We start from the raw sequence: 20,249 nt of genomic DNA, 5'->3' as shown, positions 1-20,249 counted from the left end.
TCAGGGAAGGAATAAGGGGAAAAAGGCTTCAAAAACTTCTATAGCAAGATGGCTTAAGTCAGCTATCACCACCTGCTATTCCAAACAGGGGAAAGAAGCTCCTACCAATTTGAAGGCTCACTCCACTCGGGCCATGTCGGCTTCCTAGGCCGAGTGAAGAGGCGCATCTTTGGAGAAAATCTGCAAGGCAGCCACTTGGGCTTCACCGTCTACTTTCATCAAACATTATTGTTTGGACTTGCCAAGTTCTCAGGACCTCTCCTATAGAAGGAAGGTTCTGCAAGCGGTCATCCCACCGTAACACACTCTACTTATCTTGTAAATCTCCAGGTGGGCCGTCATGGGAAGACGTCATGGAAATGGTGAATTAACACTCACGGGTAATTCGGTTTCCATCTAGTCCTCCATGACTGCCTATATATTGCCTCCCTATTTTTCTGTTTCTAGTTGCCTTAAATGTATGTGAATTTATAACATATGAAATAAAAACTTCCACCGGTGTAGTTATTTGGTAGACCACTGGCGGGAGGATGCAGGTCGGGGCTTTAAACCTCTCTTCTTCCTGTCCCTACAGAGGTCAATGGGCATCCTCCAGATTGGCCGTCATGGAGAACTAGATGGAAGCCGAATTACCGGTGAGTACTAATTCACCATTTTTATTTCACGTGGACTTTGATTGTATCCTGTGTCTAAACATACTCGGAGCTGAGAATTGTGCGCTCCACGGAAGATGAGCGTCCAGGAGAGCTGACATGATGTTATGTTATGCCTGTCTTTTAGAGTAATATACCAATTGTCAGACCAATTGAAGCAACCAAGTAGATGTGGGCCCAAAACATTTGAAAGATTTGGTGAATTTTAAGCGAGGCCTACATTGGATGAATCGCTTGTCTCTGCTCCTAATGTAAGAGGAGAGGCTGTTGTGTAGATATAAGGGTGATGTGACACATAGAATTGATGGACGGGGCAGGAGAGGCTGTTGTGTAGATTTAAGGGTGATGGGACACATAGAGGTGATGGATGGGGCAGGAGAGGCTGTTGTGTAGATAAGAGGGTGATGGGACACATAGAGGTGATGGACGGGGCAGGAGAGGCTGTTGTGTAGATATAAGGGTGATGGGACACATAGAAGTGATGGATGGGGCAGGAGAGGCTGTTGTGTAGATATAAGGGTGATGGGACACATAGAAGTGATGGACGGGGCAGGAGAGGCTGTTGTGTAGATAAGAGGGTGATGGGACACATAGCGGTGATGGATGGGGCAGGAGAGGCTGTCGTGTAGATATAAGGGTGATGGGACACATAGAGGTGATGGACGGGGCAGTAGAGGCTGTCGTGTAGATATAAGGGTGATGGGACACATAGAGGTGATGGACGGGGCAGGAGAGGCTGTTGTGTAGATATAGGGGTGATGGGACACATAGAAGTGATGGACGGGGCAGGAGAGTCTGTTGTGTAGATATAGGGGTGATGGGACACATAGAAGTGATGGACGGGGCAGGAGAGGCTGTCGTGTAGATATAAGGGTGATGGGACACATAGAGGTGATGGGCGGGGCAGGAGAGGCTGTTGTGTAGATATAAGGGTGATGGGACACATAGAGGTGATGGACGAGGCAGGAGAGGCTGTTGTGTAGATATAAGGGTGATGGGACACATAGAGGTGATGGACGGGGCAGGAGAGGCTGTTGTGTAGATATAGGGGTGATGGGACACATAGAAGTGATGGACGGGGCAGGAGAGGCTGTCGTGTAGATATAAGGGTGATGGGACACATAGAGGTGATGGACGGGGCAGGAGAGGCTGTTGTGTAGATATAGGGGTGATGGGACACATAGAAGTGATGGACGGGGCAGGAGAGTCTGTTGTGTAGATATAGGGGTGATGGGACACATAGAAGTGATGGACGGGGCAGGAGAGGCTGTCGTGTAGATATAAGGGTGATGGGACACATAGAGGTGATGGGCGGGGCAGGAGAGGCTGTTGTGTAGATATAAGGGTGATGGGACACATAGAGGTGATGGGCGGGGCAGGAGAGGCTGTTGTGTAGATATAAGGGTGATGGGACACATAGAGGTGATGGACGGGGCAGGAGAGGCTGTCGTGTAGATATAAGGGTGATGGGACACATAGCGGTGATGGATGGGGCAGGAGAGGCTGTCGTGTAGATATAAGGGTGATGGGACACATAGAAGTGATGGACGGGGCAGGAGAGGCTGTCGTGTAGATATAGGGGTGATGGGACACATAGAAGTGATGGACGGGGCAGGAGAGGCTGTTGTGTAGATATAAGGGTGATGGGACACATAGAGGTGATGCTCGGGGCAGGAGAGGCTGTTGTGTAGATATAAAGGTGATGGGACACATAGAAGTAATGGGCGGGGCAGGAGAGGCTGTTGTGTAGATATAAGGTTGATGGGACACATAGAAGTGATGGGTGGGGCAGGTGAGGCTGTTGTGTAGATATAAGGGTGATGGGACACATAGAGGTGATGGATGGGGCAGGAGAGGCTGTCGTGGGGTAGTAGACGGGATTCGTAGCTCAATAACATAAAGCTGATCTGTGTTTAGCGTAATAGGAAGTTACTTAAATATTTTTACATTTTGTTGTTTGATAATTCATGGGAAATCCATTTCTAATCTTTACAGAAAATCCCAGTAATAATCCTGGAGAAGATTTCATGTTGTCGGTAAAAGTAGAAGATGAAGATGTGATGGAAGATTGGAGAAGGGAAGACCTGGACAATGAACCTCCAGGACCTTACAGTCCAGATCCATCATACAATCCTCCTCATCCTGAGGGACCTTCTCCTGACCCGCCACACGTGGTCACCACAAGCACCGGACACAAAGGGGGGAAAAGGTTCCAGTGCGGAGAATGCGGGAAACAGTTCACACACAAATCAAGCCTCGTTACACACAGAAAAATCCACTCGTCGGAGAGGCCGTATTCATGCTCACAATGTGGGAAAGGTTTTATTCAGAAATCGTATCTTCTGTCACATGAGAGAACTCACACAGGGGAGAAGCCATATCCATGTCCAGTATGTGGGAAATGTTTTGCAGATAAATCGAGTTTTAATATACATCATAGAACTCACACAGGAGAAAAACCATATCCATGCTCCGAGTGTGGGAAAAGCTTTATATGTAAATCTGTTCTTGTTAGACATCAGAGAAGTCACACAGGAGAGAAGCCATATCCATGCCAACAATGTGGGAAAGGTTTTATAAGTAAATCAGATCTCGTTACACATGAAAGAATTCACACGGGGGAGAAGCCCTATTCATGCTCCGTGTGTGCAAAATGTTTTTGTACTAAAACAAAACTGAGAAATCATCAAAGAATTCACACGGGAGAGAAGCCATTCAGATGCGCAGAATGTGGTAAATGCTTCACAGATAATGCAAATCTTCTTACACATAAGAAACTTCACACAAGAGAGAAGCCAACATATTCATGTTCAGAATGTGGGAAATGTTTCACTAGTAAATCCGATCTTGGCCGACATAAGAGAATTCACACAGGGGAGAAGCCATATTTATGTTCAGACTGTGGAAAATGTTTTACAGAAAAATCTAATCTCCATGCACATAAGAGAATTCACACAGGAGAGAAGCCCTATCCGTGCCCAGAATGCGGGAAATGTTTTACAATACGATCTGATCTCGTCAGACATCGGAGAATTCACACGGGGGAGAAGCCTTTCTTTTGCCCAGAATGTGGAAAATGTTTTTCGGATAAATCAAATCTTGTTGCACATAAGAGAAGCCACACAGGAGAGAAGCTGTTTTCATGCTCAGAGTGTGGGAAAAACTTTGCTTCTAAAAATAGTTTTACTTATCATCAGAGAAGGCACTTGGCAAAGAAATATTGATATAGAATTCCTGTGGGTTTAGTAAATGTTGGAAATTTTGTACCAAAAGAAAATGTTTTTAACCTATCAGATTATTCCCAGACAATATCGAGGCTATAAAAGGGTTTATTTTTGTGTGGAATGGACCTAGTGGTGAGTGGGATCCGAGGAGGAGAAGTCGTGAGGCTGAATTGTCCCGGCGGCTTCTTATTCCTGGAGTCGCACGTTCCCGCACTACAGGAGAGGCCGGAGGGACCTCGGGACAGGAAGGACTCAGCGAGGAGACCATCACTTCTACCATCTGTGGACACTTCTCATCTTCACTCATAGAAAGATAAACCTGATGGAAAACACGGAGCAAAAAACATTTTCTGTAATTTGTTTGGAAAAATTCTCAGACGTCCTGTTATAAAACCTTGTGCACACGAATGTATTGTAGTCAGTATCTGTGAAGCAATGCGATGAACGCTGCACCCGCTGGGGGGGGGGGGTCCTGGATTCTGCTAAATATTTACAAGAAAGCACAAGACGAGTGACACTCGCACTTCTATCAATAGGCAGCGGGGGAATTGTGAGTCTCCTGGCTCCGTGGCTGCTGCCGGCATAATACTAGCAGCGAGCACAAGGCCGGAGAACGCTGGAAACTCTTTAGAATCGACCTGGAAATAGTTTTCTCGCAGACGTGTAAGTACTTACCTCTGCCAGCCCCCGGCATCACAATCCCTTCTGTATTTTATGTGCATAGACAATAACTCACTGCAATACAACATTACTTCAGTGTATTAGTGAGAACATTCATAGAGTCCTCAACTCTGCTGGTGACCCACACACCAATATATGGGGGTCCTCTGAGGGCACCTACAGTGGCTGGAAGTTTATTATCCGGATCAGCTCCAGGACTCCAGCCAGTGACTCCATGAGTCTCACAGATACAACGAAACATCTTCTCCGCTCCTAGTGTCAGGGTCTACGTTGCTCTGCCAATGTCTCCACAGCAATAATACATAGGAGGCGACCCTGGTGAATGCTCTGCATAGAGGCATCGAGGTGCCTAGAGAGGACAACAAGGATGAGCACTCCATGGAGGCGACCCTGGTGAATGCTCTGCATAGAGGCATCGAGGTGCCTAGGGAGGACAACATGGATGACCACTCCATGGAGGCGACCCTGGTGAATGCTCTGCACAGAGGCATCGAGGTGCCTAGAGAGGACAATGAGGATGAGCACTCCATGGAGGCGACCCTGGTGAATGCTCTGCATAGAGGCATCGAGGTGCCTAGTGTGGACAACAAGGATGAGCACTCCATGGAGGCGACCCAGGTGAATGCTGTGCATAGAGGCATCGAGTTGCCTAGAGAGGACAACAAGGATGACCAGTCCATGGAGGCGACCCTGGTGAATGCTCTGCACAGACGCATCGAGGTGCCTAGAGAGGACAACAAGGATGAGCACTCCATGGAGGCGACCCTGGTGAATGCTCTGCATAGAGGCATCAAGGTGCCTAGAGAGGACAATGAGGATGAGCACTCCATGGAGGCGACCCAGGTGAATGCTCTGCACAGAGGCATCGAGGTGCCTAGAGAGGACAACAAGGATGACCACTCCATGGAGGCAACCCAGGTGAATGCTCTGCACAGAGGCATTGAGGTGCCTAGAGAGAACAACAAGGATGAGCACTCCATGGAGGCGACCCAGGTGAATGCTGTGCATAGAGGCATCGAGTTGCCTAGAGAGAACAACAAGGATGACCAGTCCATGGAGGCGACCCTGGTGAATGCTCTGCACAGACGCATCGAGGTGCCTAGAGAGGACAACAAGGATGAGCACTCCATGGAGGCGACCCTGGTGAATGCTCTGCATAGAGGCATCAAGGTGCCTAGAGAGGACAATGAGGATGAGCACTCCATGGAGGCGACCCTGGTGAATGCTCTGCACAGAGGCATCGAGGTGCCTAAGGAGGACAATGAGGATGAGCACTCCATGGAGGCGACCCAGGTGAATGCCCTGCACAGAGGCATCGAGGTGCCTAGAGAGGACAGCAAGGATGAGCACTCCATGGACGCGACCCTGGTGAATGCTCTGCACAGAGGTATCAAGGTGCCTAGAGAGGACAATGAGGATGAGCACTCCATGGAAGCGACCCTGGTGAATGCTCTGCACAGAGGCATCGAGGTGCCTAGAGAGGACAACAAGGATGAGAACTCCATGGAGGCGACCCTGGTGAATGCTCTGCATAGAGGCATCAAGGTGCCTAGAGAGGACAATGAGGATGAGCACTCCATGGAGGCGACCCAGGTGAATGCTCTGCACAGAGGCATCGAGGTGCCTAAGGAGGACAATGAGGATGAGCACTCCATGGAGGCGACCCAGGTGAATGCTCTGCACAGAGGCATCGAGGTGTCTAGAGAGGACAACAAGGATGAGCACTCCATGGAGGCGACCCTGGTGAATGCTCTGCACAGAGGCATCAAGGTGCCTAGAGAGGACAATGAGAATGAGCACTCCATGGAAGCGACCCTGGTGAATGCTCTGCACAGAGGCATCAAGGTGCCTAGAGAGGACAATGAGGATGAGCACTCCATGGAAGCGACCCTGGTGAATGCTCTGCACAGAGGCATCGAGGTGCCTAGAGAGGACAACAAGGATAAGCACTCCATGGAAGCGACCCTGGTGAATGCTCTGCACAGAGGCATCGAGGTGCCTAGAGAGGACAACAAGGATGAGCACTCCATGGAGGCGACCCTGGTGAATGCTCTGCACAGAGGCATCAAGGTGCCTAGAGAGGACAATGAGGATGAGCACTCCATGGAAGCAACCCTGGTGAATGCTCTGCACAGAGGCATCGAGGTGCCTAGAGAGGACAACAAGGATGAGCACTCCATGGAGGCGACCCTGGTGAATGCTCTGCATAGAGGCATTGAGGTGCCTAGAGAGGACAACAAGGATGACCAGTCCATGGAAGCGACCCTGGTGAATGCTCTGCACAGAGGCATCGAGGTGCCTAGTGTGGACAACAAGGATGACCAGTCCATGGAGGCGACCCTGGTGAATGCCCTGCATAGAGGCATTGAGGTGCCTAGAGAGGACAACAAGGATGACCAGTCCATGGAGGCGACCCTGGTGAATGCTCTGCATAGAGGCATCGAGGTGCCTAGAGAGGACAATGAGGATGAGCACTCCATGGAGGCGACCCTGGTGAATGCTCTGCACAGAGACATCGAGGTGCCTAGAGAGGACAATGAGGATGAGCACTCCATGGAGGCGACCCTGGTGAATGCTCTGCATAGAGGCATCGAGGTGCCTAGAGAGGACAACAAGGATGAGTACTCCATGGAGGCGACTCTGGTGAATGCTCTGCACAGAGGCATCGAGGTGCCTAGAGAGGAAAATGAGGATGAGCACTCCATGGAGGCGACCCTGGTGAATGCTCTGCACAGAGGCATCGAGGTGCCTAGAGAGGACAACAAGGATGAGCACTCCATGGAGGCGACCCTGGTGAATTCTCTGCACAGAGGCATCGAGGTGCCTAGAGAGGACAACAAGGATGAGCACTCCATGGAGGCGACCCTGGTGAATGCTCTGCACAGAGGCATCAAGGTGCCTAGAGAGGAAAATGAGGATGAGCACTCCATGGAGGCGAACGCTTTGGCTGTGTCTCGCAAAAACAAGATACTAGAGCCATGATATCATCTAACCTACCAGAGAAAAAGCCAGAATTTCACAGATATAGATTTTACAAAAATATCAAAGTTTTTATTGAAAACATTTATTAAAATTCCAATGGAACAAAGGTTTTACAGAAATGCAGCTTATGCTGGAAGAAAACATAAACCCCAGGGGTCGCGGTTGTGATCGAAATAGTTTATGGAGATTTCTGTGTCTATTTCTTTGTAGAGTTTTTCTAGATGCCATTTATTAACGCCTCGTCCTGCCTGACCATGGACATTACAGTATCCGGTATTATCGTTACCTGGCACAGGAATTCTCACGTCCTCCCAGATGACTGACACCCCGCCGCACGTTTCGGCACGCTGCCTTGGTCAAGGGGTAACGTCAGACAGGGGACGCTATGTAGAAGCCAATAACCAATGGGAACTGAAATTGTGCTATACACGTGAGATCCGATGGTGACGAAATCAGTTATGTGATCGGATCACGTTAACGGCGCAGCGTGGGAGCTGGAACCGGAGGTGGCGTCCATAGCATGCGCCCGATAGAAGAGCATTGTGCGCCATTCATTATATACCAGTGAATATCCTAAACTCCCATTGGTTATTGGCTTCTACATAGCGTCCCCTGTCTGATGTTACCCCTTGACCAAGGCAGCGTGCCAAAACGTGCGGCGGGGTGTCAGTCATCTGGGAGGACGTGAGAATTCCTGTGCCAGGTAACGATAATACCGGATCCTGTAATGTCCATGGTCAGGCAGGACGAGGCGTTAATAAATGGCATCTAGATAAACTCTACAAAGAAATAGACACAGAAATCTCCATAAACTATTTCGATCACAACCGCGACCCCTGGGGTTTATGTTTTCTTCCAGCATAAGCTGCATTTCTGTAAAACCTTTGTTCCATTGGAATTTTAATAAATGTTTTCAATAAAAACTTTGAAATTTTTGTAAAATCGATATCTGTGAGATCCTGGCTTTTTCTTGGATTGGTGCCAGTGATAGATAAACAGTCCTTATACAGAGGTCACTGAGTTATTATCTATTACCCAGACGGAAGTTTCAGGCCTATTGACTTTACCTGCCAGGAGTCCATGGGGCGGGTTATAGACAAAACCGAGCAGGATCCGAGCAGGATTCACACCATGTCGGAGTGGGTGGAGCCGCACCATAAAGGCGCTCAAGTATTTTTAGGTTTTTAATAGGACATTTTCAGTTGTGTCCAATCCTCTGATTTTCCCTGTAAGGATTCTGATCTCCTGATCTGTACAGCCCCAGTCCTTGAACATCTTGACCTTGATAAACCTTCTGCTGCGGTGACCAGTCTTAGCTCTTGTGCATTTGTCTCTCGTACTGTAATGAGGGGACTGGGTTCAAGAAGGACAAACGAGACAGTGAGCCCTAAGCTCCAGCCCCCGGCAGCTCTGCGGACACCACAAAGACAGTCCCTACCTATCCAGAGTGCAGACCCAAAACAAGACAAATGGATAAACACAATAACAATCCGGGTCACAGCTAAGATCGCCCATAAGGAACAGAATCGCACACACTAAAGGATAGTCACAGAACAATAGCTGCAGAAAAATGAGAAAACCACAAGTAGCCAGAGGCAGGAAATATAACCAGCCATCCGCTCGCTGTGGGCAGGATATGTTTGGGTGGCCACGGATTATTGGAGCAGAGGTTTATCCATCACTGCCGGACCAGTGCAGGACCGGTGCAGGACCAGTGCAGGACCAGTGCAGGACCAGTGCAGGACCAGTGCAGAGATGCAGGGGAGCCCGGGAGTGATCCACACAAGGAAAGTCATGCAAGACCAAAAAGAGAAAATCACGCATCCTGTGGACAGATAATTTTGTACGGATGTTACACTTCTCTAGTGCGGAGAAAAACGCTGATGCTCCTCGTCACGTGACCTGGGGTGCATCTGTACGGGTTCATTTAGCCGACTCAAACTTGCGCTCACCTTTCACTCAGGACACAAATTGAGCCTAAATCACACCTCATACAGAACCAGCACCAGAACCTGACCCGCTGCCCCCACTTATTACATCTATACCGGGACCAATAAGTATACCACTCTACAACAACTCTTGCTATCAAGCAGTCACCTTGTCACACCACTAGACAAGCACGCTCAGCACTGTAGCAGTCACCTTGTCACACCACTAGACATGCACGCGCAGCTCTCTAGCAGTCACCTTGTCACACCACTAGACATGCACGCTCAGCTCTCTAGCAGTCCCTTGTTACACCACTAGACATGCACACTCAGCTCTCTAGCAGTCCCTTGTCACAGCACTAGACATGCACACTCAGCTCTCTAGCAGTCCCTTGTCACACCACTAGACATGCACGCTCAGCTCTCTAGCAGTCCCTTGTCACAGCACTAGACATGCACACTCAGCTCTCTAGCAGTCCCTTGTCACAGCACTAGACATGCACACTCAGCTCTCTAGCAGTCACCTTGTCACACCACTAGACATGCACACTCAGCCCTCTAGCAGTCACCTTGTCATATCACTAGACATGCACACTCAGCTCTCTAGCAGTCACCTTGTCACACCACTAGACATGCACGCTCAGCTCTCTAGCAGTCCCTTGTTACACCACTAGACATGCACACTCAGCTCTCTAGCAGTCCCTTGTCACAGCACTAGACATGCACACTCAGCTCTCTAGCAGTCCCTTGTCACAGCACTAGACATGCACACTCAGCCCTCTAGCAGTCCCATGTTACACCACTAGACATGCACACTCAGCTCTCTAGCAGTCCCATGTTACACCACTAGACATGGGGTGGGGGTGTAGATTGCTTTTCTAAGAGGTCACTTTATATGACTTGTTTCAGAAGATTAATATCCTCAGACTCCATGGGGTGCCTGTGTCTAAGTGTCTGACCGCCGTGTAGGGTTTTTCATTTTTTAAGAGACTGTGAGTTGTTATTCTCCTCAGCCGAGCTGGTCACAATGAGTCGGGAGAGCTGGTGAATAGTAATTATACAGTCCTTATACTATACCGGCAGGTAGATTAGGCCCCTCCCTATACTATACCGGCAGGTAGATTAGGCCCTCCCAATACTATACCGGCAGGTAGATTAGGCCCTCCCAATACTATACCGGCAGGTAGATTAGGCCCTCCCTATACTATACCGGCAGGTAGATTAGGCCCTCCCTATACTATACCGGCAGGTAGATTAGGCCCTCCCAATACTATACCGGCAGGTAGATTAGGCCCTCCCAATACTATACCGGCAGGTAGATTAGGCCCTCCCTATACTATACCGGCAGGTAGATTAGGCCCTCCCTATACTATACCGGCAGGAAGATTAGGCCCTCCCAATACTATACCGGCAGGTAGATTAGGCCCTCCCAATACTATACCGGCAGGTAGATTAGGCCCTCCCTATACTATACCGGCAGGTAGATTAGGCCCTCCCTATACTATACCGGCAGGTAGATTAGGCCCTCCCTATACTATACCGGCAGGTAGATTAGGCCCTCCCAATACTATACCGGCAGGTAGATTAGGCCCTCCCTATACTATACCGGCAGGTAGATTAGGCCCTCCCAATACTATACCGGCAGGTAGATTAGGCCCTCCCCATACTATACCGGCAGGTAGATTATACAGTCCCCATACTATACCGGCAGGTAGATTAGGCCCCTCCCTATATTATACCGGCAGGTAGATTAGGCCCTCCCAATACTATACCGGCAGGTAGATTAGGCCCTCCCTATACTATACCGGCAGGAAGATTAGGCCCTCCCTATACTATACCGGCAGGAAGATTAGGCCCTCCCAATACTATACCGGCAGGAAGATTAGGCCCTCCCTATACTATACCGGCAGGAAGATTAGGCCCTCCCAATACTATACCGGCAGGTAGATTAGGCCCTCCCAATACTATACCGGCAGGTAGATTAGGCCCTCCCAATACTATACCGGCAGGTAGATTAGGCCCCTCCCAATACTATACCGGCAGGTAGATTAGGCCCCTCCCAATACTATACCGGCAGGTAGATTAGGCCCCTCCCAATACTATACCGGCAGGTAGATTAGGCCCTCCCAATACTATACCGGCAGGTAGATTAGGCCCTCCCAATACTATACCGGCAGGTAGATTAGGCCCCTCCCAATACTATACCGGCAGGTAGATTAGGCCCTCCCAATACTATACCGGCAGGTAGATTAGGCCCTCCCAATACTATACCGGCAGGTAGATTAGGGCCTTCCAATACTATACCGGCAGGTAGACTATACAGTCCCCATACTATACCGGCAGGTAGATTATACAGTCCCCATACTATACCGGCAGGTAGATTAGGCCCCTCCCTATATTATACCGCCAGGTAGATTAGGCCCTCCCAATACTATACCGGCAGGTAGATTAGGCCCTCCCTATACTATACCGGCAGGTAGATTAGGCCCTCCCTATACTATACCGGCAAGGAGATTAGGCCCTCCCAATACTATACCGGCAGGTAGATTAGGCCCTCCCAATACTATGCCGGCAGGTAGATTAGGCCCTCCCAATACTATACCGGCAGGTAGATTAGGCCCTCCCTATACTATAGCGGCAGGTAGATTAGGCCCTCCCAATACTATACCGGCAGGTAGATTAGGCCCTCCCAATACTATACCGGCAGGAAGATTAGGCCCTCCCAATACTATACCGGCAGGTAGATTAGGCCCCTCCCAATACTATACCGGCAGGTAGATTATACAGTCCCAATACTATACTGGCAGGTAGATTATACAGTCCCAATACTATACCGGCAGGTAGACTATACAGTCCCCATACTATACCGGCAGGTAGATTAGGCCCCTCCCTATATTATACCGTCCGGTAGATTAGGCCCTCCCAATACTATACCGGCAGGTAGATTAGGCCCTCCCAATACTATACCGGCAGGGAGATTAGGCCCTCCCAATACTATACCGGCAGGTAGATTAGGCCCTCCCTATACTATACCGGCAGGTAGATTAGGCCCTCCCTATACTATACCGGCAGGTAGATTAGGCCTCCCAATACTATACCGGCAGATAGATTAGGCCTTCCCAATACTATACCGGCAGGTAGATTAGGCCCTCCCAATACTCTACCGGCAGGTAGATTAGGACCTCCCAATACTATACCGGCAGGTAGATTAGGCCCTCCCTATACTATACCGGCAGGTAGATTAGGCCCTCCCTATACTATACCGGCAGGTAGATTAGGCCTCCCAATACTATACCGGCAGGTAGATTAGGCCCTCCCAATACTATACCGGCAGGGAGATTAGGCCCTCCCAATACTATACCGGCAGGTAGATTAGGCCCTCCCTATACTATACCGGCAGGTAGATTAGGCCCTCCCTATACTATACCGGCAGGTAGATTAGGCCTCCCAATACTATACCGGCAGATAGATTAGGCCTTCCCAATACTATACCGGCAGGTAGATTAGGCTACCCCAATACTCTACCGGCAGGTAGATTAGGCCCTCCCAATACTATACCGGCAGGTAGATTAGGCCCTCCCAATACTATACCGGCAGGTAGATTAGGCCCTCCCAATACTATACCGGCAGGTAGATTAGGCCCTCCCTATACTATACCGGCAGGTAGATTAGGCCCTCCCTATACTATACCGGCAAGGAGATTAGGCCCTCCCAATACTATACCGGCAGGTAGATTAGGCCCTCCCAATACTATACCGGCAGGTAGATTAGGCCCTCCCAATACTATACCGGCAGGTAGATTAGGCCCTCCCTATACTATACCGGCAGGTAGATTAGGCCCTCCCAATACTATACCGGCAGGTAGATTAGGCCCTCCCAATACTATACCGGCAGGTAGATTAGGCCCTCCCAATACTATACCGGCAGGAAGATTAGGCCCTCCCTATACTATACCGGCAGGTAGATTAGGCCCCTCCCAATACTATACCGGCAGGTAGATTATACAGTCCCAATACTATACTGGCAGGTAGATTATACAGTCCCAATACTATACCGGCAGGTAGACTATACAGTCCCCATACTATACCGGCAGGTAGATTAGGCCCTCCCAATACTATACCGGCAGGTAGATTAGGCCCTCCCAATACTATACCGGCAGGTAGATTAGGCCCCTCCCAATACTATACCGGCAGGTAGATTAGGCCCTCCCAATACTATACCGGCAGGTAGATTAGGCCCTCCCAATACTATACCGGCAGGTAGATTAGGGCCTTCCAATACTATACCGGCAGGTAGACTATACAGTCCCCATACTATACCGGCAGGTAGATTATACAGTCCCCATACTATACCGGCAGGTAGATTAGGCCCCTCCCTATATTATACCGCCAGGTAGATTAGGCCCTCCCAATACTATACCGGCAGGTAGATTAGGCCCTCCCTATACTATACCGGCAGGTAGATTAGGCCCTCCCTATACTATACCGGCAAGGAGATTAGGCCCTCCCAATACTATACCGGCAGGTAGATTAGGCCCTCCCAATACTATGCCGGCAGGTAGATTAGGCCCTCCCAATACTATACCGGCAGGTAGATTAGGCCCTCCCTATACTATAGCGGCAGGTAGATTAGGCCCTCCCAATACTATACCGGCAGGTAGATTAGGCCCTCCCAATACTATACCGGCAGGAAGATTAGGCCCTCCCAATACTATACCGGCAGGTAGATTAGGCCCCTCCCAATACTATACCGGCAGGTAGATTATACAGTCCCAATACTATACTGGCAGGTAGATTATACAGTCCCAATACTATACCGGCAGGTAGACTATACAGTCCCCATACTATACCGGCAGGTAGATTAGGCCCCTCCCTATATTATACCGTCCGGTAGATTAGGCCCTCCCAATACTATACCGGCAGGTAGATTAGGCCCTCCCAATACTATACCGGCAGGGAGATTAGGCCCTCCCAATACTATACCGGCAGGTAGATTAGGCCCTCCCTATACTATACCGGCAGGTAGATTAGGCCCTCCCTATACTATACCGGCAGGTAGATTAGGCCTCCCAATACTATACCGGCAGATAGATTAGGCCTTCCCATTACTATACCGGCAGGTAGATTAGGCCCTCCCAATACTCTACCGGCAGGTAGATTAGGACCTCCCAATACTATACCGGCAGGTAGATTAGGCCCTCCCTATACTATACCGGCAGGTAGATTAGGCCCTCCCTATACAATACCGGCAAGGAGATTAGGCCCTCCCAATACTATACCGGCAGGTAGATTAGGCCCTCCCTATACTATACCGGCAGGTAGATTAGGCCCTCCCTATACTATACCGGCAGGTAGATTAGGCCTCCCAATACAATACCGGCAGGTAGATTAGGCCCTCCCAATACTATACCGGCAGGGAGATTAGGCCCTCCCAATACTATACCGGCAGGTAGATTAGGCCCTCCTTATACTATACTGGCAGGTAGATTAGGCCCTCCCTATACTATACCGGCAGGTAGATTAGGCCTCCCAATACTATACCGGCAGATAGATTAGGCCTTCCCAATACTATACCGGCAGGTAGATTAGGCCCTCCCAATACTCTACCGGCAGGTAGATTAGGCCCTCCCAATACTATACCGGCAGGTAGATTAGGCCCTCCCAATACTATACCGGCAGGTAGATTAGGCCCTCCCAATACTATACCGGCAGGTAGATTAGGCCCTCCCTATACTATACCGGCAGGTAGATTAGGCCCTCCCTATACTATACCGGCAAGGAGATTAGGCCCTCCCAATACTATACCGGCAGGTAGATTAGGCCCTCCCAATACTATACCGGCAGGTAGATTAGGCCCTCCCAATACTATACCGGCAGGTAGATTAGGCCCTCCCTATACTATACCGGCAGGTAGATTAGGCCCTCCCAATACTATACCGGCAGGTAGATTAGGCCCTCCCAATACTATACCGGCAGGTAGATTAGGCCCTCCCAATACTATACCGGCAGGAAGATTAGGCCCTCCCTATACTATACCGGCAGGTAGATTAGGCCCCTCCCAATACTATACCGGCAGGTAGATTATACAGTCCCAATACTATACTGGCAGGTAGATTATACAGTCCCAATACTATACCGGCAGGTAGACTATACAGTCCCCATACTATACCGGCAGGTAGATTAGGCCCCTCCCTATATTATACCGGCAGGTAGATTAGGCCCTCCCAATACTATACCGGCAGGTAGATTAGGCCCTCCCTATACTATACCGGCAGGTAGATTAGGCCCTCCCTATACTATACCGGCAGGTAGATTAGGCCTCCCAATACTATACCGGCAGGTAGATTAGGCCCTCCCAATACTATACCGGCAGGGAGATTAGGCCCTCCCAATACTATACCGGCAGGTAGATTAGGCCCTCCCTATACTATACCGGCAGGTAGATTAGGCCTCCCAATACTATACCGGCAGATAGATTAGGCCCTCCCAATACTATACCGGCAGGTAGATTAGGCCCTCCCAATACTCTACCGGCAGGTAGATTAGGACCCCCCAATACTATACCGGCAGGTAGATTAGGCCCTCCCAATACTATACTGGCAGGTAGATTAGGCCCTCCCAATACTATACCGCTGGTAGATTAGGCCCTCCCAATTCTATACCGGCAGGTTGATTAGGCCCTCCCTATACTATACCGGCAGGTAGATTAGGCCCTCCCAATACTATACCGGCAGGTAGATTAGGACCTCCCTATACTATACCGGCAGGTAGATTAGGCCCTCCCCATTCTATACCGGCAGGTAGATTAGGCCCTCCCAATACTATACCGGCAGGTAGATTAGGACCTCCCTATACTATACCGCTGGTAGATTAGGCCCTCCCAATACTATACCGGCAGGTAGATTAGCACCTCCCTATACTATACCGGCAGGAAGATTAGGCCCTCCCAATACTATACCGGCAGGTAGATTAGGCCCTCCCTATACTATACCGGCAGATAGATTAGGCCTCCCAATACTATACCGGCAGGTAGATTAGGCCCCCCCTATACTATACCGGCAGGAAGATTATACAGTCCCAATACTATACCGGCAGGTAGATTACACCCTTCCTATACTATACCGGCAGGTAGATTAGGCCCTCCCAATACTATACCGGCAGGTAGATCAGGCCTCTCTATACTATACCGGCAGGTAGATTAGGACCCTCCCAATACTATACCGGCAGGTAGATTAGGCCCTCCCTATACTATACCGGCAGGTAGATTATACAGTCCCCATACTATACCGGCAGGTAGATTAGGCCCTCCCAATACTATACCAGCAGGTAGATTATACAGTCCCCATACTATACCGGCAGGTAGATTAGGCCTCCCAATACTAAATCGGCAGGAAGTTTAGGCCCTCCCTATACTATACCGGCAGGTAGATTAGGCCTCCCAATACTATACCGGCAGATAGATTAGGCCCTCCCAATACTATACCGGCAGGTAGATTAGGCCCTCCCAATACTCTACCGGCAGGTAGATTAGGACCTCCCAATACTATACCGGCAGGTAGATTAGGCCCTCCCAATACTATACTGGCAGGTAGATTAGGCCCCTCCCAATACTCTACCGGCAGGTAGATTAGGCCCTCCCAATACTATACTGGCAGGTAGATTAGGCCCTCCCAATACTATACCGCTGGTAGATTAGGCCCTCCCAATACTATACCGGCAGGTAGATTAGGCCCTCCCAATACTATACCGGCAGGTAGATTAGGACCTCCCTATACTATACCGGCCGGAAGATTATACAGTCCCAATACTATACTGGCAGGTAGATTATACAGTCCCAATACTATACCGGCAGGTAGACTATACAGTCCCCATACTATACCGGCAGGTAGATTAGGCCCCTCCCTATATTATACCGGCAGGTAGATTAGGCCCTCCCAATACTATACCGGCAGGTAGATTAGGCCCTCCCTATACTATACCGGCAGGTAGATTAGGCCCTCCCTATACTATACCGGCAGGTAGATTAGGCCTCCCAATACTATACCGGCAGGTAGATTAGGCCCTCCCAATACTATACCGGCAGGGAGATTAGGCCCTCCCAATACTATACCGGCAGGTAGATTAGGCCCTCCCTATACTATACCGGCAGGTAGATTAGGCCCTCCCTATACTATACCGGCAGGTAGATTAGGCCTCCCAATACTATACCGGCAGATAGATTAGGCCCTCCCAATACTATACCGGCAGGTAGATTAGGCCCTCCCAATACTCTACCGGCAGGTAGATTAGGCCCTCCCAATACTATACTGGCAGGTAGATTAGACCCTCCCTATACTATACCGGCAGGTAGATTAGGCCCTCCCAATACTATACCGGCAGGTTGATTAGGCCCTCCCTATACTATACCGGCAGGTAGATTAGGCCCTCCCAATACTATACCGGCAGGTAGATTAGGACCTCCCTATACTATACCGGCAGGAAGATTATACAGTCCCAATACTATACTGGCAGGTAGATTATACAGTCCCAATACTATACCGGCAGGTAGACTATACAGTCCCCATACTATACCGGCAGGTAGATTAGGCCCCTCCCTATATTATACCGGCAGGTAGATTATGCCCTCCCAATACTATACCGGCAGGTAGATTAGGCCCTCCCAATACTATACCGGCAGGTAGATTAGGACCTCCCTATACTATACCGGCAGGAAGATTAGGCCCTCCCAATACTATACCGGCAGGTAGATTAGGCCCTCCCAATACTATACCGGCAGGTAGATTAGGCCCTCCCAATACTATACCGGCAGGTAGATTAGGACCTCCCTATACTATACCGGCAGGAAGATTAGGCCCTCCCAATACTATACCGGCAGGTAGATTAGGCCCTCCCAATACTATACCGGCAGGTAGATTAGGCCCTCCCAATACTATACCGGCAGGTAGATTAGGCCCTCCCAATACTATACCGGCAGGTAGATTAGGCCCTCCCTATACTATACCGGCAGGTAGATTAGGCCTCTCTATACTATACCGGCAGGTAGATTAGGCCCTCCCAATACTATACTGGCAGGAAGATTATACAGTCCCAATACTATACCGGCAGGTAGATTAGGCCCTCCCAATACTATACCGGCAGGTAGATTAGGCCCCCCCTATACTATACCGGCAGGTAGATTAGGCCCCCCCCTATACTATACCGGCAGGTAGATTATACAGTCCCAATACTATACCGGCAGGTAGATTAGGCCCTCCCTATACTATACCGGCAGGAAGATTAGGCCCTCCCTATACTATACCGGCAGGAAGATTAGGCCCTCCCAATACTATACTGGCAGGTAGATTAGGCCCTCCCTATACTATACCGGCAGGAAGATTAGGCCCTCCCAATACTATACCGGCAGGTAGATTAGGCCCTCCCTATACTATACCGGCAGGAAGATTAGGCCCTCCCTATACTATACCGGCAGGTAGATTAGGCCCTCCCTATACTATACCGGCAGGAAGATTAGGCCCTTCCTATACTATACCGGCAGGAAGATTAGGCCCTCCCTATACTATACCGGCAGGAAGATTAGGCCCTCCCTATACTATACCGGCAGGTAGATTAGGCCCTCCCCATACTATACCGGCAGGTAGATTAGGCCCTCCCTATACTATACTGGCAGGTAGATTAGGCCCTCCCTATACTATACCGGCAGGTAGATTAGGCCCTCCCCATACTATACCGGCAGGTAGATTAGGCCCTCCCTATACTATACTGGCAGGTAGATTAGGCCCTCCCTATACTATACCGGCAGGTAGATTAGGCCCTCCCCATACTATACCGGCAGGTAGATTAGGCCCTCCCTATACTATACCGGCAGGAAGATTAGGCCCCCCCTATACTATACCGTCAGGTAGATTAGGCCCTCCCTATACTATACCGGCAGGTAGATTAGCCCCCCCCCTATATCGGGGCTGAACCACAGTCACTCCCAGCATTAGTCTCCTCCTGTTACTACACGGGTGAGATCTGGCAGATAACAAACTCCAGCAGATTTTATAACCGGATTACATCCCTGGGAAGAGTCTTCTACATTCCCTCCTGGACTGCAATGTTCTTGCCTCTTCTGCAGAGCGACTTACCTCACCTCGGTCCAGAATCCTCTGTCTAAGACACCGAATAGCTGATGTCATGGCGTCCTCCACAGATACCGATCTAGGAAAAGCGACCATGAGACTTTTATACGATAAGGAAGATAAACGGGCCAAAACATGAAGGACACAAAATAGCAGAAAAATTCTTTTTCACAAAATTCTGTCATGTAGTATAAGTACAATTCTCAGCCAGAAAATGTCCAGATGCAATATGCATGCTTTATATGATCTCTAGAACATAATAATTTTACCAACTATCTCTAGATCAGACTATATTCTCCATTTTAAATATGGAAATATGCTCTCTATGGGCACACCAGCCCTATATGCACCATATATGCACCATAATATGCACCATAATATAATACAATAACCACAGGTCACAACAACTGACCGCAATGGCATTCTCTCTTATACTGTTGACAGACTTTTCAATAAACCTCTAATAACTACTGTTTTTTCCGACATACGGGACATCCGGGTGTAATTTGATTTTTACCTTTCTGTGCATCCGGATATAGCTTACCTATGCTTGTATACCTGAATCGCCTCGCTACTTACATAAAGAGCCATGCAGGACGTCCGCGATGTAAACATTGTCGCACGCTGCATTAGTGGTTGCTATGCAACCTCTGTAACTAAC

General features: G+C 49.4%; 2 protein-coding genes across 4 annotated transcripts in view; both read left to right on the top strand.

The window, feature by feature from the left end:
- The window catches only part of LOC140122800 (uncharacterized), a 119,672-nt gene that overhangs the window by 50,401 nt on the left and 49,022 nt on the right, over positions 1–20,249 (top strand). The window lies entirely within an intron of this gene.
- Positions 2,649–4,277, top strand: LOC140122816 (uncharacterized). Its single transcript, XM_072144046.1, has one exon. It carries the CDS (start codon positions 2,681–2,683, stop codon positions 3,875–3,877), a length of 1,197 nt encoding a protein of 398 aa, XP_072000147.1. The 5' UTR covers positions 2,649–2,680; the 3' UTR covers positions 3,878–4,277.

This window comes from Engystomops pustulosus, chromosome 3 (assembly GCF_040894005.1).
Source record: "Engystomops pustulosus chromosome 3, aEngPut4.maternal, whole genome shotgun sequence".
Classification (NCBI taxonomy): domain Eukaryota; kingdom Metazoa; phylum Chordata; class Amphibia; order Anura; family Leptodactylidae; genus Engystomops; species Engystomops pustulosus.
The sequence above is the reverse complement of the archived record's forward strand: the minus strand, read 5'-3'. Positions and strand labels throughout refer to the sequence as shown.